General features: G+C 36.1%; 1 protein-coding gene across 2 annotated transcripts; it reads right to left on the bottom strand.

The window, feature by feature from the left end:
• Positions 1–3,098: 3,098 nt before the first annotated feature.
• On the bottom strand, positions 3,099–19,955 carry HMGN5 (high mobility group nucleosome binding domain 5). 2 transcript variants are annotated; one of them, XM_078064100.1, is made up of 6 exons: positions 19,794–19,952; positions 17,850–17,879; positions 17,274–17,303; positions 16,711–16,764; positions 14,166–14,306; positions 3,105–4,691 (listed from the first exon to the last, which is right to left on the bottom strand). In XM_078064100.1, the coding sequence occupies exons 1-6, from the start codon at positions 19,806–19,808 to the stop codon at positions 3,969–3,971; spliced, it is 993 nt and encodes a 330-aa protein (XP_077920226.1). In that variant the 5' UTR covers positions 19,809–19,952; the 3' UTR covers positions 3,105–3,968. The 2 variants fall into 2 exon arrangements, with proteins under 2 accessions (XP_077920227.1, XP_077920226.1); XM_078064101.1 differs by lacking the exon at positions 16,711–16,764 and having other exon boundaries at positions 3,099–4,691; positions 19,794–19,955.
• Between the last annotated feature and the right edge of the window lie 2,759 nt (positions 19,956–22,714).

The following is a 22,714-nucleotide window of genomic DNA, read 5'->3' as shown; positions in this document are numbered from 1 at the left end:
ATAATAAAATTTATTAAAACTTCACTATATACTCAGAAAATCAATTCTTGTAATAAATCAGTATATTACAAAAAATGTGTTGCCAATGAGATAGTTAACAAAAGATCTTTCATAATATTATGGAAACTCCAAGTGCACTTGTTTTTTTGTTTTTTGTTTTTTGTTTTTTTAGAGAAAGAGAGAGAAAGTGGGGAGGGACAGTGGGAAAGAATCTTAAGTAGGCTCCATGCCCAGTGCAGAGCCTGATGTGGGGTTTATCTCACAGGCTTGTGAGATCATGACCTGAGCTGAAATCAAGGGTGGAACACTTAACTGACTGAGCCACTAAGGTGCCTCCAAAGTGCACTTCTTAAAAAATTTTTCTCTGTGGTGTTCCCTGAAGAATTTTTTATACCTTTGTCTATTTCTCCACAACTTCATTAAGTATTGTTCTGCTATAGTAGATTTATAATTTATATCCACTTTCACTTACAGGGATGGTATGCTGTCTCTTTAAATTAATACTCCTGTACTTTACTTTTCCCTTCACATTTTACTATTTTTGAAACTTTTAGAAGAGAAATTGTGTGAAACAAAGTTTTAATGGTAAAGGGAAAGTAGGATCCAATTAAAACATCAAGAAATAAAGCAATACAAAACCTACAAGACAGGGTGAAGTGTTTAGTATCATAGTGTAAAAGAATGATCCTCCTGTAGTATACTATGGCATTCTTGTTATATGAATGCTTTATTATATCATTAAAAATAATGTTGTGAGGTGAAGATGGCTACCTTCTTTATGTAGAGGGTAAAATTTCCCAAGATTAAGATTACTCATTACCAGATTTCTGCCCATCACCTGGAATGTGTTTTTATTTTTTATTTTATTTTTTTTAAAGATTTTATTTATTTGACAGAGAGAGACACAGCGAGAGAAGGAACACAAGCAGAGGGAGTGGGAGAAGAAGAAGCAGGCTTCCTGCGGAGCAGGGAACCCAATGCGGGGCTCGATCCCAGGACCCTGGGATCATGACCTGAGCCGAAGACAGATGCTTAATGACTGAGCCACCCAGGCACCCCACCTGGAATGTGTTTTTAAAGAGAAAACCAGCATTGTTACTTTTATTTTAGCCTTAGCAATGAAGGGGACCAAGGCATTTAAAAGACCAGTTTCTGTATTGGATGTTATGACAGTACATTTTCTGTGGTTGTGGAATATGACTAGGAAGTAGATGAGGTGCCTAGATATTTAACCAGCCTTTTAGGTCAATTTTGATTACTGTAGCATTGTAGTAAATTTTGAGACAGGGTATGAAATGGTGCAGGGCTTGTCAGCCCTGTGAAAGAGGTAGAGACAGAGGTCTAAGCTTCGGAAGCTGAACTTCTGAATTTGTTTATTTCCTTTTTTATTCTTAATATGTGTGAAGCCTTTTGAAAACCAAGGAAATTAAGCAAGAAAAAAGAAAAAGAAAAAGATATCCACGTTGGAAAGAAGTAAAATGACCTCTATTTGCAGATGACATGTTCTTATAAATAGAAATCTCTGAATAATCCTCAAAATATTTAGTAAATCTAATAAATGAGTTCAGCAAAATTACAGGATACAAGATTAATATTCAAAATTCAGTTGTATTTCTATGCACTAACAATGAATAATCCAAAATGGAAATAAAAATCCATTTACAGCATCAAAAATAAAATACTTCAGAATAAATGTAATCAAAGAAGTGCAAGACTTGTATGCTCTAAGAACTACAAAATATTGCTGAAATGAAAGATACCTAAATAAATGAAAGGACATCCCATGTTAATGTATTGAAAGACAATTTTGTTAGTATGGCAATATACCCCAAATTTATTTGCATATTTATTGTGATCCTTATCCAAACTTCAGCTGCCTTTTCTTTTGTAGAAGTGAACAAGATGATCCTAAAGCTTATATGGAATTATAAGGGATCCTGAACAACCAAGAACAAAGTTAAAGGACAAATACTCTGTGACGTAAAAAATTATTACAATGCTACAGTAATCAAAGGTATGGTACTGACATGTAGACATGTAGATCAATGGTATAGAATTGAGAGTCCAGAAATTAATCCATACATCTGTGGTACATTGATTTTTTTAAGAGTGCCAAGACCATTCAATGGAGAAATAGTGTTTTCAAGAAATGGTGCTTGGACAAATGGATGGTCACATGTAAATGAATCAGATATTTAAATGTAAGAGATAAAGCTATAAAACTCTTCAGATGTACGGGTGTATATCTTTGTGACCTGGGTTTTGGTACCAGATTCTTAGATATGCCACCAAAAACACAAGCAACAGAAGAAAAATACATTAGACTTAAATCAGAATTTAAAACTTGTGTGCATCAAAGGACACTCTCAAGAAAGTGAAAAGACAACCCATAGAATGGGGAAAAATTTGCAAATGATTATAACTGATATGACACTTGTAGATAAAATATGTACACATCTTACAACACAATACTAAAAAGACAACCCAAGAGAACAATGGGCAAAGGATTTGTTAGACATTTCTCCAAAGATAACAAATGGCTGATAAGCACATAAGAAGATGTTTAACATCATTATGGAAATTCAAATCAAAATCACCATGATTTTAACCACCCCTAAATAACCGCACTAAGATGGTTATAATAAAATATAGACAATAAGAAGTTTTGACAAGGATGTGGCAATATTAGAACCTTCATACATTGCTGGTGAGAGTATGTGATGCTGAAGCCACTTTGGAAAACAGTCCAAAAGTCCCTCAAAAAGTTAAACATACCATTGCTATATAATCCAGTGGTTCTACTCCTAGATATATACCTAGGAGAAATGAAAACATATATGCGCACAAAACTTCTACATGGATATTCATAGCAGCATTATTTATAATTGACAAAAATATGGAAACAACTCAAATGCTCAAGAAACAATGTAGCATATCAATGGAATATAATATTATTCTGCCATAAAAAGAAATGAAGTAATGATACATGCTAATGTGGATGAACCTGAAAACATTATGCTAAGTGAAAGAAGCCAGACACAAAGGCCACATATTGCATGATTCCTTTTATATGAAATATCTAGAATAGGCAAATCTATAGAGACAAACTAAATTAGTGGTTAACAGGTACAGGTGAGGAGAGGATTGGGAATGGAGAGATTGCTAATTGGTATTTTGTTTTTTATTTGGATGAAAATGTTCTGGAATTAGATAGTGGTGGAAGTTGCACAATATTGTGAATGCACTAAAAAACCACTGAATTGGAAATGGTTAAAATGGTAAATTTTATGTTAATTTTATTTCAGTGCAAAAAAAATTAACGCTTTTGTGAACATCACAATAGAAAAAATCAAGCACTATAATATTTCACTAACTATATTTTTAGAGATATAAAAAACTACAATTATTTTTGAAGAGAATTTTTATTAAGATCAATCTAGTAAAATTTTATGGATACACATATAATCAGAACTGCCCTTCTGAAAAAAAAATTGTAAATCTTTAAAAAATGGAATTGCAATTTTATTTCTTCACAAGCTGATAATAAAGTTATATCTGAGAAAGAATTCTAACTCTTTGCATTACAGAAAATAGTTAACCTTTTTTATAAAAGCAACCTAGAGAACCACAAGAATTTTGGAAGAAACTTTTCTGGATCTCCCCACTTTGTGAAATTATCACATGTAGGAGTAAAATTAAAATTCAAAGATTTAACACATAAGTTACACAAAAGGAAATTCACTGACAAAGTTGAAAGCATATTTTTATATATTCTATTATGATCACAAAATGTATAAAGGTTTCATGTTAGCTACCTTGTGACTAATAATCAGTATGAAGATGTTCTGAAATTAAACTGATGCTAAAGAAAAGCTGTGTTTATAAAATATTTGATAAAAATATTTATCTCTATTAACATTACAACATGGAGGCACATATTACCAATTATGAAACTATATAGGGCAGCTTTAAACAATACTCTGAGATTCTTCTTTTTTTTCGTTTTTGACCTCTCCTTTTTCAGCTACTTCTTTTCCCACTTCAGTCTTCCTCTTACTTTCCTTTCCCTTTCCTCCAACTTTCCCATCTCCCTTTCCATTTTCTTCTGTTCCATCTTCCTCTTTTCCATGTTTGCCCTCTTTTCCATCTTCTTCTCCTTTCTCATTTACACCTTCCTCCTTATTTCCAGCTTCCTCCTCATTTCCACCTTTCTCCTCTTTTCCATCTTCATTCTCTTTTCTGTCTTCTTCCTGTTTTTCTTCTCCTGTGTCTTTTTCATCTTCAAATTCTTTGACATCTTCTCCTTTCCCCTTTCCATCTTCACACTCTTTTTCATCTCCTTTCTCTTTCTCCTTTTCTTCTTCTTCCTCTTTGCTATTTTCTCCCTTCCCTTTTCCATCTTCATTCATTTTTTCATCTCCTTTTTCTTTTTTCTCTTCTTCTTCCTTTCCATCTTCTTTTTCTTTTCCATCTTCATCTTCTTTTCTATCTCCTTTTCCTTTTCCATCTTTGTTCTCTTTCCCATCTTCTCTTTTCTCCTCTTTTTTGTTTTGGTCTTCTCCATCTCCTTCCTGATCTTTTTCATCTTCTCCTGCTGCTGTCACTACTTCCTTCTTTTCTATTCCCACTTCTTCAACATCTTCATTTTTTTCTTCTTTCATTTCCTCAAGTTCTTTTTCAGGAGCTGGTGCCTATATGTACAGAGAAAATTAAAAAAAGATTATATTTGAAAATTTGAACTATTTTCCTTGAGTATTTAGACAAAATTATATCTATTTTAGAAAAGAATGATACTTCATTTACAAGAAAGTAATTTTCCTGTGAAAAACACCTCCTAAATATCACAAGATAAGGAAAACATTCTCAGAAATAGGATTAACTAAAATATCTCCACACAAACATGTATAAATAGATATTTGGAACAATGAATTCAGGAAAATGTATTCATATACAGAATTTTCATTACAAATATGGGAAACAGAGTAAATACAGAAAAGATGGCATATATTCTATGTCAGCAATTCTCAATGAATAAACAAAATGCATTCCTTGAGGAAATAATATTTTGTTTCTATAATAGTGAGATTTAGGTTTTCTTTGAAAAAAGTTACTTGAAAAGTCTTTTATTGGGTAGACTATGGGGGAAGAACTAAGATGGCCATGTACTAGGAGGACCTTAGGTTTGCCTCGTCCCTCAAACACAGCTAGATGACTATCAAATCATTCTAAATACCCAAGAAATCTACTTGAGGACTGATAAAACAAACTGCACAAATAGAAGCAGAGGAGAAGCCAAATTGAAAAGCCAGGATTTATGAACACATGGTTTGGGGGAGAAATGGATAGTAGGTGCTATGGAGGGAAGGGAGCCCTGGTCATAGAGAAAGGTGAGAGAGAGTGGTGTGCACAGCAAGACACAGAAGGAGAACACTTCCCCAAAGCCATTGGCTGGGAAAATGAGAAGGGCTGATTTTTGTGACCTTTTGCAACCAATGGGGCTCAAAGACTGGAGTTTTAGAAGTACCCAGGGACAGAGGAGCAGGATGGCACCATTTCCCTCCTTTGTCCCTAAGCATAAACCAATCTTAGTAAACAGCACAACTCCAACACTGGCTTCCTAACCTGCTTACACCAAGATCTGCCCCCCTGTACTCTGCTGGTATTGATTTTCTCAGGGAAGTATGCCTAACAACCAGCACAGTGGTCTCCCTCCCCCAGAAGACCAGCACAAACCCCTGCATGCACCACATCTACTGACCATAGACTTCTGCAAAACTTCAGCTCTAGTGGAATTAGTATCAAGTCTCTTTTAGCAAGCAGACCAGAGCATACCTAGTAAAAACTCACCACACTCTGGCCAAGGTCCAAACACTGCCCACTGCAGGCAAGGAGAACCTCTGCAGACTACTGACCTGGGGATAGAACAGTCAAAACACAGCAGCAGAGTGCACACAGCACATACAAGAGAAAATTCTGGAAGGGCCAGGCCCTGGATACTATATGACCTCTTCTTCATAAAGCCATTACTGTCAGGAAAAGGAAACACAACAGGCTTTCCTAACACAGAGAAGAAGACAGAGACCTAGACAAAATGCCAAGAGAGGAATTCACTCCAAAAGAAAGAACAAGAAAAGGTCACAGCCAGGGATCTAACAGAAACAAATGTAAGTAATATGCCTGATTCAGAATTTAAAGCAACAATCATAAGGATACTAGCTGGGCTTGAAAAAAGCATGGAAGACATCAGGGAGACCATTACCAGAGAGATAAAAGAGCTAAAAAACAATCAGGCTGAAATGAAAAATGCAATAACTGAGATTTGAAACTAACTATATGTAATGATCACAAGGATAGAAGAAACAGAACAAAAAGTGATACAAAAAATAGAATTGTAGAAAATAATGAAGCTGAACAGAAAAGAGAGAAAAATTTTGGAACATGAGAGTAGACTTAGGGAACACATTGACTCCATCAAACAAAATAATATTCATGTCATATGAATCCCAGAAGGACAAGAGAGAGAAAAGGGGGCAGGAGGTTTATTTGAGGAAATTATAGCTGAAAACTTCCCTAATTTGGGGAAGGAAACAGACATCCAAATACAGGACACACAGAGAACTCCCATCAAGAGTAAAAAAAAAAAAAAAAAGGAGGCCAACACCAAGAAATATTGTAGTTAAATTTGCAAAATACAGTGATAAAGAAAAAAAAAATCTAAAAGCAGCAAGACAGAGGAAGGAGTTAAGATGGCAGAGGAGTAGGGGGACCCTAAGTTGGTCTCATCCCTTGAATAAGGCTAGATAGTTATCAAATCATTCTGAACACTGGAGAAATCAATCAGAGGTCTGAGAGAACAAATACTGCAAGTCTACAAGTAGAAAAGCGACCACTTTTTAGAAGGTAGGAGGTGCAGGGACTTGAATCTGGTGTGATATAGCTGCTGATACAGGAGATGGGAGGGAGCCTGCTTAAGGAGCCTACCCGCATTGTATTATAAGCAGCGGAGTGCAAAATCAGAATGTTTAGAAGTCTGCTATAGTGGAGGACGTGTCTGGCTTAAAGGTGCTCAGGTGGAAGAGCGGGGCAGAATTCCAGGTGTGAAGATCCCCTGGGTCCCGTGAATAATGGGTGGTGCCTAAGTGCTGCTCTGTTCCCAGGCATAGGAGCAGGGAAGCTGGCTGAGAACAACGAGTCTAGGTGCCAGCTTTCTGCTCTGTGTCACCATAAACTTTGAACCACTGTGCAGTTGTGGGACCACTTTCCCAGGACAAGTCCAGCAAAAGGCAGAAGTTTGGCAAGACCCTACCCAGGGGGAACAGCAGGGGTCCATGCTATGGGAGTCCCTAAAAGTTAGAGTTTTGAAACTCATTCACATGCCTGAGATAAAAAAAGCTTGGACATAGGCAGGGTGAACACAAGGTTCTGACAGAAACCAGGGAGAGATGATTGATTGCTCTTCAGTGAGGGCTCACTGAAGAGCTGGGGGTGCAAATTTTCAGCTCCATGGCTAGAGAACAGGGCACCGCCCTATTCATTCCACCCCTCAGTGCTGAAAGACTTCAGGGAGCAAAACAGTGCCACCAAAACAGTCCAGAGCCACTTACACTAAGTACTGCCTCCCTGTGCACTGGAGGCACATATTCACTAGGGCAAGTCCACATGAGAATCAGTGCAACAGGCCCCTCTTCCAGAAGACCAGCACAAGCAATTTGCTCATACCAAGTTTATTGATCATAGAGTGCTGCAAAGCTTCAGCTCTAGGGGAAATAGTATCTAGCTTCCTTTGTACTTTTATTTTTATTTATCATTATTTTTTTCATTTATTTTCTTATTTTTTCAACTTTTCTTTTATTCTTTTTAAAATTTTATTTTTATATATACTATATATATTTATACATATATATGTTTTGCTCTTTGTTTCTTTTCATTGAAATTTATTTTAATATATATGTATATATATATGTATATTTTGTTTTGTGTTTCTTTTCATTGAAATTTATTTTAACATATACATATATATTTTTTTTCTTTTGTTCTTATCTTGGGATCTAGTTTCTTTTAACAAGTAGACCAAAACACACCCAGGATTTAGTTCTTTTTTTTGTTTTGTTTTTGTTGTGTTGCTACTGTAGTTATTGTTATTTTTTCTTTCTTTTTCTTTCTTCTTTTTTTTTCTGGACAAAATGATGAGATGGACAAATTCACCAAAAAAAAAAAAAAAAAAAAAAAGAACAGGAGGTAGTACTCACAGCTGGGGTTTAATCAATACAGATATAAATAAGATGTCTGAAATAGAGTTTAAAACAAAAATTATAAGGATAATAGCTGGGCTTGAAAAAAGCATTGAAGACATTAGAGACTCCCTTACTGTAGAGATAAAAGAACTGAAATGTAGTCAGGCCAAAATTAAATGCTATAATCAAAATGCAGTCCCAACTGGAGGCCTTAGAAATGAGCATGGATGAATCAGAAGAGAGATTCAGTGATATAGAAGATAAAATTATGGAAAATAAGGAAGCTGAAAAGAAGAGGGAAAGAAAACTATTAGATCACTAAGGTAGACTTAGGGAACTCAACAATAACACAAAGCAAAATAATATCTGTATTACAGGAGTCCCAGAAGAAGAAGAGCAGGAAAAAGGAGCTGAAGGTTTATTTGAACAAATTATACCTGAGAACATCCCTAATCTGGGGAAGGAAACAAGCATTCATGTCCAAGAGGCACAGAGAACTCCCCTCAAAATTAAAAAAAAAAAAAAAAAAAAAGGTCAACTCCATTACATATCACAGTGCAACTTGAAAAATACAAAGATAAAGAGAATTCTGAAAGCAGCTCGAGACTAGAAGTCCTTAACCTACAACAGTAGACATAAGGCTAGTAGCAGAACTGTCCAGAGACTTGGCAGGCCAGAAGGACTGGCATGATAAATTCAATGTGCTAAATGGGAAAAATGCAGCCAAGAATACTTTATACAGCAAGGCTGTCATTCAGAATAGGAGAGATAAATAGTTTCCAAGACAAACAAAAACTAAAGGAATTCACAAACACTAAACCAGCCCTACAAGAAATATTAAAGGGGACCTTTTGAGCAGAAAGAGACCAAAAGTAACAAAGATTAGAAAAGAACAGAGACAATCTACAGGAACAGCAACTTTACAGGTAATACAATGGCACTAAATTCATATCTTTCAATAACTACTCTGAATGTAAATGGACTACATGCTCCAATCAAAAGACATAGGGTATCAGAATGGATAAAAAAAAAAAAAAACAAGACCCATCAATATGCTGCTTATAAGAAGCTCATTATAGACCACAAGACACCTCCAGATTGAAAGTGAGTGGGTAATGAACTATTTATCATGCTAATGTACATTAAAAGAAAGCTGGAGTAGCCATACTTATATCAGACAAACTAGATCTTACACCAAAGACTGTAATAAGAGATGAAGAAGGACACTATATCATAATAAAGGAGTATATCCAACAAGAAGATCTAACAATTGTAAATATTTATGCACCCAACATGAGGGAACCCAAATATATAAAACAGTTAATAACAAACATAAAAGAACTCATTGATAATAATACAATAATAGTAAGGGACTTTAACACCCCATTATATCAATGGAAAGATCATCTAAGCAGAAAATCAACAAGGAAACAATGGCTTTGCATAACACACTGAACCCGATGGACTTAACAGATATATTCAGAGCATTTCATCCTAAAGCTGCAGAATACACATTCTTTTCACGTGAACATGCGACATTCTCCTCAACAGATTACATACCAGGTCACAAATCAAGCTTCAAGAAATACAGAAAGATTGAGATCGCACCATGCATATTTTCAGACAAAAATGCTATGAACCTTGAAGTCAAGCACAAGGAAAAAAAAAATTTGGAAAGACCACAAATACATGGAAATTAAAGAACATCCTACTAAACAATGAATGGGACAACCAGGATATCAAGAGAAAATAATAAAATATATGGAAACAAATTAAAATGAAAACATCATAGTCCAAATCTTTGTGATGCAGCAAAAGTGGTCCTAAGAGGGAAGCAATAGCAATATAGACCTATCTCAAGAAGCAAGAAAAATCTCAAATATGCAACCTAAACTCACACCTAAAGAAGTTAGAAAAAGAGTAGCAAATGAAGCCTAAATCCAGGAAAAGAAGGGAATTAATAAATATTATAGCAGAAATAAATGATATAGAAACAACAACAACAACACCCAGTAGAACAGATCAATGAAACCAAGTTCTTTGAAAAATTAGTAAAATTGATAAACCCCTAGACAGACTTATCCAAAAGAAAAGAGAAAGGACCCAAATAAGAGAGGAGAAATAAGAATCAATACCACAGAAATACAAATGATTTTAAGAGAATATTATGAAAAATTATATGCCGCAAAATTGGACAATCTAGAAGAAATGGATAAATTCCTAGAAACATACAAACTACAAAAACTGAAACAGGAAGAAATAGAAAATTTGAACAGAACCATAGCCAGCAAAGAAATTGGATCAGTAATGAAAAATTTCCCAAAAAACAAAATTTCAAGGGCAAAATGGCTTCACAGGTGAATTTTACCAAACATTTAAAGAAGAGTTAATACCTATTCTTCTCAAACTATTTCAGAAAATAGAAATGGAAGGAAAATTTCCAAATTCATCTATGAGGCCTGTATTACATGGATACCAAAACCAGATAAAGACTCCACTAAAAAAAGAACTACTGGCCAATATCCCTGTTGAACATGGATGCAAAAATTCTCAATAAAATACCAGCAAGCCTAATCCAACAATACATTGATAAAGTCATTCACCATGATCAAGTGGGATTTATTCCTAGGTTGGAAGGGTGATTCAATATTTGCAAATAAATCAATGTGATATACCACATTAATAAAAGAAAAGATAAGAACCATATCATCCTCTCAGTAGATGCAAAAAAAAAAAAAGTATTTGACAAAGTACAACACTCATTTTGTAAAAAAAAAAAAAAAAAAAAAACTCAACAAAGTAGGGGCAGAGGGAACATACCTCAACATCACACACGCCATATATGAAAAACCCACAGCTAATATCATCCTCAATGGAGAAAAACTGAGAGTTCTTCCTCTACAGTCAGAAACAAGACAGGGATGTCCACTCTCATCATTGCTATTTACCATAGTACTGGAAGTCTCAGCCTCAGCAATGAGACAACACGAAGAAATAAATGCACCCAAATCAGCAAGGAAGTAGTCAAACTTTCCCTATTTGCAGATGAGATAATAATATATAGAGAAAACCCAAAATACTCCACCCAAAAACTTCTAGAATTGATAAAGGAATTCAGTAAAGTCGCAGGATATAAAATCAATGTACAGAAATCTGTTGCATTTCTATACACCAATAATGAAGGAGCAGAAAAAGAAATGAAGGAATCAATCCCATCTACAATTGAACAAGAAACCATAAGATACCTAGGAATAAACCTAGCCAAAAAGGTAAAAGATCCGTGCTCTGAAAACTATAAAACACTGATGAAAGAAACTGAATATGGTACAAAGAAATGAAAATCAATTCCATGCTCATAGATCGGAAGAAAAAATACTGTTAAAATATCTATACTACCCAAAGCTTACTACACATTTAATGTAATCCCTATCAAAATATCAGCAGTATTTTTCAAAGAGCTAGAACAAACAATCCTAAATTTGGTATGGAACCACAAAAATCCCGAATAGCCAAAGCAACCTTGCAAAAGAAAGCAAAGCTGGAAGCATCACAATTCCAGACTTGAAGTTATATTACAAAGCTGTAGTGATCAAGACAGTGTGGTACTGGAACAAAAACAGACAAATAGATCAATGGAACAGAATAAAAAACCCAGAAATGGACCCACAACTATATGGTCAACTAATTTTCAATAAAGCAGGAGAGGATATCCTAAAAGACAGTCTCTTCAACAATGGTGTTGTGAAAACTTGACAGCTACATGCAGAAGAATGAAACTGGACCACTTTCTTACACCGGACACAAAAATAAACTCAAAATGATGAAAGACCTAAATGTGAGACAGGAAAACATCAGAATTCTAGAGTAGAACACAGGCTATAACCTCTTTGACATCAGCCAAAGCAACTTCTTACTAGATATGTTTCCCAAGGCAAGGGAACCAAAAGCAAAAATGAACTATTAGGACCTCATCAAGATGAAAAGCTTCTGCACAGCAAAGGAAACAATCAACAAAACTAAAAGGCAACCTACAAAATGGGAGAAGATATTTGCAATTGATGTATGTGATAAAGGGTTAGTATCCAATATATATGAAGAAGTTATGAAACTCAACACCTAAAAAACAAATAATCCAGTTAAGAAATGGGCAAAAGATATGAATAGACATTTTTCTAAAGAAGATATACAGATGGCTAAAGACACATGAAAAGTTGCTCAACATCACTTAATTATCAGGGGAATACAAATCAAAACTACAATGAGATATCACTTCATCCCTGTCAGAATGGCTAAATTTAACAAACAGGAATCAACAGGTGTTGGCATGGATGCAGAGAAAGGGGAACCCTCTTACACTGTTGGTGGGAAAGCAAACTGGTGTAGCCACTGTGGAAAACCTTTCAGAGTTTCCTCAAAAAGTTAAAAGTAGAACTAACTTATGACCCAGCAATTGCACTACTAGGTATTTATCCAAAGGAAACAAAAATACTGATTCAAAGGGTCACATTCACCCTGATGTTTATAGCAACATTATCAAGAATAGCGAAATTATGGAAAGAGCCCAATGTCCATGGACTGATGAATGGATAAAGAAGATGTGGTATATATATACACAATGAAATATTACTCAGCCATCAAAAGGAATGAAATCTTGCCATTTGCAATGATGTGGATGGAGCTAGAGAGTCTTATGCTAAGTGAAATAGGTCAGTGACAAAAAGACAAGTACTATATGATTTCACTCATATGTGGAATTTAAGAAACAAAAGAGATGAACATGGGGGAAAAAAAGAATGAGAGGCAAACCAGAAAACAGACTGTTAACTATAGAGAACAAATTGATGTTTGCTGGAGGGGAGGTAGTTGAGGGGTCAGTTAAATGGGTGATGGGTATGAAGGAGGGCACTGGTTGTGATGAGCACTGGCTGTTGTATGTAAGTGATGAACCACTAAATTCTACACCTGAAATACTATTACACTGCATATTAACCAATTTAAATTAAAAAATAAACAAATAAAGTAAAAATGAAAATTGTTTTACCTTATAACACAGGATTGCTTAGAAAAAAAATTTCCCTAAATGCACAGCTTTGATCTGTAAATTGGGTACTATATCTCACTTTCATTGTTTTGCTACAATACCTAAAAATAAGATATGTATTAAATATGAAAATAGAGACCCATAAGAAACATTTACATAATGATTTTTTTTGCAGTCTGCAGGGGAAAAAGAATCATATGATCTTGGAAAGGGATTTACAAACAGCCCATGTGCCGGCAAAAGTAGTAGAGGATTGCTCTGTATTTAATATAAGTCATGATCCCTGGCATTATTATCTTAATTCTCTTAATAGCATTGCTAATCCACTACTCCCACTACCCATACCTGTAAATTCATGTATTTTAAATTCAGTTTCTTATTTTCCCCTTAGATACCATTATATTATATCCCATAAACTGAATATTTGTGTCCCCTATAATTTATATGATGAAACCTAATCCCCAATGTGATAGTATTTGGAGATAAGACCTATGGGAGGTGATTAGGTCATGAAGGTAGAGCCCTCATGGATGAGATTAGTGCCCTTACAAAAGAGACCCCAGAGAGTTCTCTCTCCCCTTCCATCATGTCAGGACACAGCAAGAAGGCTGCTGTGTAAAAAACAGAAAGTAGGTCCTCACGAGACACCAAAATATATGTTTTGATCTTGGACTTCCCAGCCTCCAGAACTGTAAGAAATAAATTTCTGTTGTTTATAAGTCACCTAGTCTGTGGTATTTGTTATAGCAGCTGGAATGGACTAAGACACTATAGAACCACTACTCATTTAATGTTTCTCAACTTTTAAAGTACAAGGCAAATAAGATTTCTTTCAGCAGCACCCGTTGATAAACTTTCAAATGGACAGATCTGTTAATATTGTAAAATACCTCCATAATTTTGGCTTCTCCATTTTCAGCATTTTCATCATTACATTCTCCTTTAATAACTTCTTCTTGCTTGTTTTCAGCTATTGCTTTGACACCTGCATCTGTATTTTTTTCCATCAAAGCATTTTTTGTCTTCAGTTTCTGTCCAGCAACACAGAGTAATAAAAATAAATATACAACTTAACTGATGTGTTAATTAAATGGCCCAAGTTACTTTACCAGCTGCTGTAATGAATTACAGAAAGCTTTAAAATATCCATATAAACTTAATATCAACAAAAATATCACTTGACACTTTTAGTTTCATCCTAAACCTAAAGCAGCATTTAAAATGAATAATATTCTGGGACACCTGGGTGGGCTCAGTCAGTTAAGTGTGGGACTCTTGGTTTCAGCTCAGGTCATGATCTTAGGGTCCTGGGATTGAGCCCTGCATAGGGCTCCACACTCAGCACAGAGTCTGCTTGTCCCTCTCCCTTCCCCTCCCCCCCATCCTCCCCTCCCCCTGCTTGTGCTCTCTCTCTCAAATAAATAAATAAAATCTTTTAAAAAAATGAATAATGGGTTTGATATAAATCAAATAAACTTTCTTTTAGAGAGAAGCAACAAGTTAGAATACTGACCAGTGTCCACTCAGAGCTAATTGCATCAGATTAGACTTTGACAAATTAACTCTTTTTGACTAGAGGGGGAGTTTACCTGTCATGTCTAATAATTAGCAACAGGGTTTTGTTGATAGCAAAGCTTCCAGTGGTAATAATTAAGAGAAATACTATGTTAGCAAGAGCATCGCTTTAGATATATTTGAAAGAGATAACCTGGGGACAGAGGTGACTCAATATATGTATCTACAAGTTTGAAATGACTTGAATCATGACCAAGAAAGCTCTTTGCCTATGTGTGTAAAGAGCACTGGATTAAGGGCCAGAAAACCTGTGTTTGAATTCTGGATCTGCTACTTACTTGATGTGATCTTGAGCAAAAGTATAAATCTCTTTGTGCATGTCTTTTATATGTAAAAAAGTGTAATAACACCTACCTCATAGGGATGTTATAAGGAGCAAATGATAAAATATATGTAAAATTGCTTTAGAAACTATAAAATACAATATAGGTATATTATTACTATTTTAACACATAAGAAACTGAGAGCCAAGTAAGTTAATGCATTTTAAAGTCCATTATTATATAGTATTTGTTTTATCATAGCATTATCTTCTATTTTTATTTTTTTAATTTTTTTTTTATTTTTAAAGATTTTATTTATTTGACAGAGAGAGAGAGAGAGACAGCGAGAGAGGGAACACAAGCAGGGGGAGTGGGGGAGAGAGAAGCAGGCTTCCCGCAGAGCAGGGAGCCGATGTGGGGCTCGATCCCAGGACCCTGAGATCATGACCTGAGCCGAAGGCAGTCGCTTAACAACTGAGCCACCCAGGCGCCCCTATCTTCTATTTTTAAAGGAAATAAAGTGTTTAAGATCTTTTTTAAAAAGATTGTATTTATTTATTTGAGATAGAGAGAGAGCATGGGGGGGGGGAAGGGGCAGAGGGAGAGGGAGAAGCAGATTCCCCCACTGAGCAGGGAGCCAGATGCAGGGCTCGATTCTAGGACCCTGAGATCATGACCTTAGCCTAAGGCAGACACTTAACCCACTGAGCCACCCAGGTGCCCCAACTATCTTAATAACCTATAAATTGGGTACCTAATTTTACAGAATAGTGACCTTGAAATGTGAAATAGAGAAAAAAAATTTAAAAACCTTTCTCTTCTGTTGTCACTTATTGTTGCTAAAACTTCACTTGCCCTAGTTTTAGCAGTTTTTTAATGAAGGAATTCAAAGCATTTTATAAATATGACTACAATTTACAGTTTCTCCAATCACAAAATGATGGGATTTGATGATTTTAATGTTCCTCCTAGCTTTAACCTTTTATGATTTTAGGAATTTAACCAATCTTTAAAATATTATCCATACCTCAATAAAGCAATTTAAAAAATTAAGTGTATTATATTTACACATAATTACACATAAATAAATAAATATAAATATGGGGGGAAAGTGAAGTTAATATTGAGGCTATTTCTATTTTTCATGTTGTTAGCCACAACATCAGAGTATATAATTCTATAGGAAATCAATTGTGTTCATTTAAAAATAATGTATGTGAAAACACTGCAAACTGTGCAAACTGTAAAGTATTATCAAATGTTAGTTACTCCTATTATTACTTTGGTTACTACAGTTTACACCTTTTGTTTTCACAGGAATATTGGTGTTGTGACTATATGATGTCAAAGGCATGTACATTTTACAGGTCTACCCAACTAAATTTTTGTTTTGTTTCTTCCTAATGAAAATGCCAAAACACAGAACATGAACAAATATCCTTACTCAAAAAGCCTACATGTACCATATGGTATAATGTAATATATTACTAACTAAACAGAAAATAAAGAAAGCAAAATGATCAGCTGCATGCCTTTCCAAAAAAATTATTTCTGAAGTAAAGCAATTTTCTCTCAGCATTGCATGTTGAATATTTACCTTTGGAGTTGATGTTCTTTTGGGCTTCAACTCTGGTGTAATGGGCACAGGCATCTGCATCAAAAAACACAAGTCATGGGGGGGGCAGGAAATCATAATTGAAGAAAGATCACTAATAATGAAATCCAACCTTTTAATTTAAATAAATGGGTGTTTATTTAGGAAACAATTTATTGAGGAAATAATATTTATTTAGCATTAGGAAAAAAAAAAACAAAAAAATCAAACATTTCCTTGGTGTAAAAGTTATTTACTAAGACATCCAAAATAGGGGTGCCTGGGTGGCTCAGTCGTTAAGCTTCTGCCTTCGGCTCAGGTCATGGTCCTGGGATTGAGCCCCGCATGGGGCTCCCTGCTCAGCGGAGAGCCTGCTTCTCCCTCTCCCCCTCCCTCTGCTTGTGTTCCCTCTCTCGCTGTGTCTCTCTCTGTCAAAATAAATAAAATCTTTAAAAAAAAAAAGACATCCAAAATAAATCTTGTATAAAATAACTAGTATTGTCCAGAATTCCCTGAATTTTAACATTTTACAATGCATGAGAAGCTTTTTTTAAACGACCGCTTACAGCAGACAGTCTGGCTGATCTTCTCTTTGGCTATAAGTAAAAAAATAATAATAATTAGTTAATAGAATTATGGATATACAAAACTAGATTTATTATATTGTGAAAATATTTAGTATAACACTACATGAACATTGTTTTTACAGAAGAAGTTTTGAACTTGAGTAGAAAATGTAGTAGAAATATAAATTTTTATTTTCCCTCCCCTGGACCCTTTACATAGATAAGGAAAAAAAAAAATCCCAAATTAAACTTCAATGAACACAATGGCTAATAACAAGGAAATAAAAATATAGCCCCTTCTTGCAAACTGACAAAGCAATTTTTTTTTTTTCAAAAGGAAGAAGCTCTCTCCATATCTTAAGCATAAGGTCCTAAATTCCAAGAAGTTTGGAATTTTCAATACCTGCTATACTTCTGAAAGAGCTCACAGGCATACCATATTGGTTCTTATATGGTACAAATATACAAACCGGCGTCAATTTTTTAGCTGTTTATGTGTCTCAAATTCATAAAGCAAGTGGATTTTTTCAGACAGATTCTAAAACTAAAAAAGAAAACAACAAAAAAAAACCTCACCTCCTGCCTCATATCACCTTGACCGGCAGCCTATACAAATGAGAAAACCACACAGGAATAAGATGATTGATATAAACACATAGATCAGAAAATATTGCATGAATTACAGTCGTAACATAAACACTTATGATTTTTTTCCTGGATTCTGGCTCAAGTAGCCACGTGTTATTTCCTAGTAGCATGCTACATACTGCTGTCCACTAACGTGCAAATGTGCACCAAGATGCAAATCCATTCTCAAGACATAAATTTACACAACTGATAGTCAATTCCATCCTTTTGTGTAAATTGCATCTCCTAAAAACAAACCTTTTAAATTTTAAAATCCACCTGCTGTAGCCAGTGTTAAAGCCAAAAAAAAAAAAAAAAAAGTGTGGAGGCCAGCAGAATGAAGGCGGAACTTCATGTAATTTCCCTGTTTTGCCTTATGTTTTATATGCAATTTTACTTATTGGATTCTCTCTACTGACTGGACAATTCTTTCCAAGTTTTTCATACAAGAACTACAACCCCAACAATGCTTCAATGCTTTTTTCTCTTCTCTCTTCTTCCTTTCTCTTTCTTTCTTTCTTTTTCTTTCGTTCTTTCTTTTTCTTTCTTTCTTTCTTCTCGCTCTCTCTCTTTTTCTTTTGTCTGCCTCCCTCTCTCTCTCTTTCTTTTTCTTTTTTTTGGAAGGAACCTTTGCAATGTCAATGCGTTATTCTGAGGAGCCGGCCACTGATTTTAAAACTTCCCGCCACTACCTGCTACAAGGTTGCTCTCAGCTCCGTAAAATAGCACGACCCATTGCACAAACCTAGAAAAGCTCAGCGGCGGGAATCTCAGGAAGGGGGATGGTTATTAAAAACCATTGCTTTCTGTATCTGAGCAGCCCTTCAGCCTGGGAATTATCAAGCTATTACATGATTCATACTCACAGCCCCAGAGCATGGGGGAATTTCGGTCTTACTCCTATGTTCTAGAAATAGGGATGGTAGACAGATAAATAGGAATAATATCAAAACAGTCACAATGCTTTACATCAGCGCAGTGTTTTACAATTTTGTCAAGCAACGAAACAGCATTTGATTTCACTTCTAAGGGACCCTCCCCCCAAAAACCAACAACAAACAAACATTCAAACAAACACCTGGCGTGAATTTATCTCCTGTCCAAGAGAGGAGTCACAAATTTTGAAGTGAGGGTTTGCAGAATACCTGTAGCCCTGGAATAGCTCAGATCAATTCTGCATGTCTAAAAGGGAACAAATCCATGCTACCCCAACATCAGTAATAGTTTATCTTACTCAGTTCTCTTGCCATCTCTCCACCTTTACGCACAGAGTTTGGTGAACCCCAGATGTCTTAGCCCTAAAGTTACTAATTGCAGAGGTGAATCTCTCCCTTCTCTAGGACAGTTTGAAGTCTGCGCCGCCTAATGGCACAGGATTACCATTGCATAGCCATCTGGCATGACAAGAAGTGGAGGAGGGAAGGAGAAAAAAAAAGGAAAAAGAAAACGGGAAGAACAAAGGCGAATACGGGAGAAAGCCGTGGCTTAAGTTACCCCAAACGGGACGGTTCCTGGAGAAAAGCCCGAGGCTGAGGAGGAAACTGGTGCCTGGAAGTGCGGTTGAGAGAAGTGTTCTCCAATAGGGTAAGCGGAGGAAGGGGGGTGGGGTAGGAAGCGACAGCACAGCGCTATGGCTGTTTATAATTCAGCATGGAGACACCTCTTAAACGATTTATTTCCCTTAAACAAAACAAGCCGAAAGTGAACTACTAGTTGCATGCAAGACCATCCTAAATCTTACACCGATCTTTCTTTGCCCTTCCTTTCCCTTCCATTCAGTACATCACAAAATCTAACTAGAAGCGAAAATGCTTTAAAAAAAAAAAATCTCTGCGGATTAAGAAATATGTATTTCAGTCGCTAATCCCCTTTCTATCTTCCCATTTCGCTTACCTTTCTTTTGGGCATTGTTGCAGCTCTCTATAGGAGATCTTAACAATCAGCAGAAAAAAAGCCGAAAGCAGTCTCTGTCCAAGCGCTCAGAGAGCAACTGAGTTTTCAATGAACTAATTGCAGCACGACCTGTACTCGGCTCGAAAAAAAAAAAAAAAAAAAAAAAAATCCCTCGTTATTGGCAACATTAAATACACCAAGACGCAACCAAACTACGTGAATGGTTAGCAGGAGTGGGAGCCAGATTTGAGTGACAGGCTGTCAGACCAATAAAGGAAATTGATCTGCCCAAGGGGCGTGGCCCACGGACTTGCCAGAAGCCCTCTTAATGCTGGCGTTTCAGACCGCTTGTGTGGTGGAAGAGCACGCGGACTTGATAAATGTAAAATGTTCAAGCTTAAGACCGGCGGGAAAGCCAGAGTTGTCTTGATTTTTTTTTCTTTTATGTTGTAATGGCAGGCGAAAGTCACTGCAGTTGCTTTCTCCACAATCTCCAAAACCTCCACTTTTACTTATTTCCAGGGTGAAAGTGTTTTTGAGACCAGGTTGAGTCTAGGCTCCAGTCTTTACATTCTACCTCTGGCAGGAGGATGAAAATGAACTGAGGGGAGCATTCACTCAGAAAGTAGAAAAGGCTGGAGCTCTTTCTCTGGTTGTGGGAACTTCCCGCCAAAGTAGTGTTGCAGTCCTGGCAGAGGAGGGTGCCAAAATGGTGTGTCTCCTGCAGGTGGAGAATCGAAAAAAAACTGGGAGCTGGAAGAGCAGAAGAGCCTGAAGGTGCAGACACCTGATAAACAGTTATCCCACTTGGCAAGAGTGCACCAAGAATGGGACCTCGAGTGAAGTTTGTAATACCAAAGGTCTATCCAGAGGAAAAGTGTTGATACGATAGGTTTTGAATCCAAAGGTGGCATTTAGTGAAGGGTCTCAGAAAGGGGCCACACGAAAAAGTGTTTAGGACTCAGAGCCTGGCTATGATCAGTCAATTAAGGCACTCAATTATTTTTATTATGTTATGTTAATAAGGCACTCAATTTAAGGATGAACCAAAAACTCAGATTAGGGTGAGTAGGGTGAGGCGATTGAGGTGAGTCATGCAAGTGCAAGGTAGGATCCTGTCGGTTTTCTGTTTTGTTTTGTTTTTATTTTTGTTTTTGTTTTTGTTTGAATTTTGATATTTTGTTCATCATAGACTTTTTTACATTAATTTAGATATTTAAAATAGTACATTAAATATTTAACTTCATTACTGAGTTTTGGGGTTCTCCTTATATTTTATGCACTCCTTAGGAGAGTGCCTCTTTAACCTCACCATAGTTTAACCCATCCTTAGGTGGATTTCTACTCTAAAAGAGGCTTCTAGGGGAGCCTGGGTGGCTCAGTCAGTTAAGTCTGCTTTCCTCCCGGGATCGAGCTCTGCGCTGGTCTCCCTGCTCAGCAGGGGAGTCTGCTTCTCCCACTCCTTCTCCCTCTGCCCTGCTCCTATGCACGTTCTCTCTCTCTGTCTCTCTCTCTCTCTCACATTCTCTCAAATAAATAAATAAAATCTTTTAAAAAATAGAAAAAAAAATAAAAGAGGCTTTTATCTGCCTTCCAAAGTTAGTTCCTGAGACCTAAATTGGTGGGAGTGGGGGTGGGAATTGGCAAATAATGTACTTGGGGATAATTATGGAGGATCCAGGTCGCAAAGCATTTCTCAGAGTACCTTGCTTTGGTTGTTGTAACAGCTAATTGGGTTTAAAAGTGCTCCAACAACAGCCCAAATCCCTATTCTAGGTTAATTTAAAAAGGATATTAATATTAATTGCCTGGATGGATTGGTCAGTTGAGACTACAACTCTTGCTTTCTGCTCAGGTCCTGATCTCAGGGTGGTGAGATGGAGCCCAGTGCCAGGCTCCACAGTCAGTGGGGAATCTGCTTGGGATGCTTTCCCTCTTCCTCTCCCTCCCCCTCTGCCCTTCCCTCCGCTTGAGTGCTCTCTCTCTCTCTCTGTCAAATAAATAAATAAATCTTTAAAAAATTAAAAAAAAAACAAAATGAAATTAATATTTTCAACAGTTACTCAAAGGAAAAATTTCATCTGTGTTCATATGGACTAAAAAATTGGAATTGCCAGTTTAAAAACTAAATAGTCATAGCTTTTACATAATGCTAAAGCATCCCTTCAAACTAAAATACAGCCTAACAGAGGAACCCATCATTTTTATTTTTGCCCATTCTTCCCCAGACACCTACATTGTGGAATTAAACAGATTAGGTAGTATAAGACTGTTTGACTACAGCTCAACTTCCCTTTTCTAATCTCATTGTATTCTGATTCAAGTAGGTAAATTAAAAAAGACATTTAAATTGCTTCCTTTGCCCACAGTTGTTGGGATCATCCCTAGATGCTCTAGATGCCTGTTTTTGCCCTTATAACATAAAGTGAAAGCATTATCGGGTAAGCCTAGATATGTTTCAATCATTTTATTTTCCAAGAGTTAGAATGCAAACATAAAAACTGGGTTCAAGATGAGGATTGCCTCATAAGGATAAGAAAAAAAAATATGAAGAGAATGAAAAAATGTGTCAACACTGGAACACATATACTCACCAAATTCGTATCTAGCATATATTTGGTTTTGTAGACTAACCTGTAAAAATGCAAAACCCTGTGGCATGCAAATTTATATTACATGGTTTCTGCCCTTAAGGCTTTTTATAATTTTGTAGGATAGAGCAAACAGTTGCATACATATTTATAAATCAGGATTGCTTATATCATATGAGTGGTGCAAACCTGCCCTAGACTCTGCATTTGCTATATTATTACCTCTGACTACAGCCCCATTCTCTTATATCTTCGCCTATCAAATGTCTACCAAACTGTTCATAACCAAGTCTAATATCACCTCTTTGACAAAAGCCTTCTCCAATCATT

The sequence above is a fragment of the Halichoerus grypus genome, chromosome X (assembly GCF_964656455.1).
Source record: "Halichoerus grypus chromosome X, mHalGry1.hap1.1, whole genome shotgun sequence".
NCBI lineage: Eukaryota > Metazoa > Chordata > Mammalia > Carnivora > Phocidae > Halichoerus > Halichoerus grypus.
The sequence above is the reverse complement of the archived record's forward strand: the minus strand, read 5'-3'. Positions and strand labels throughout refer to the sequence as shown.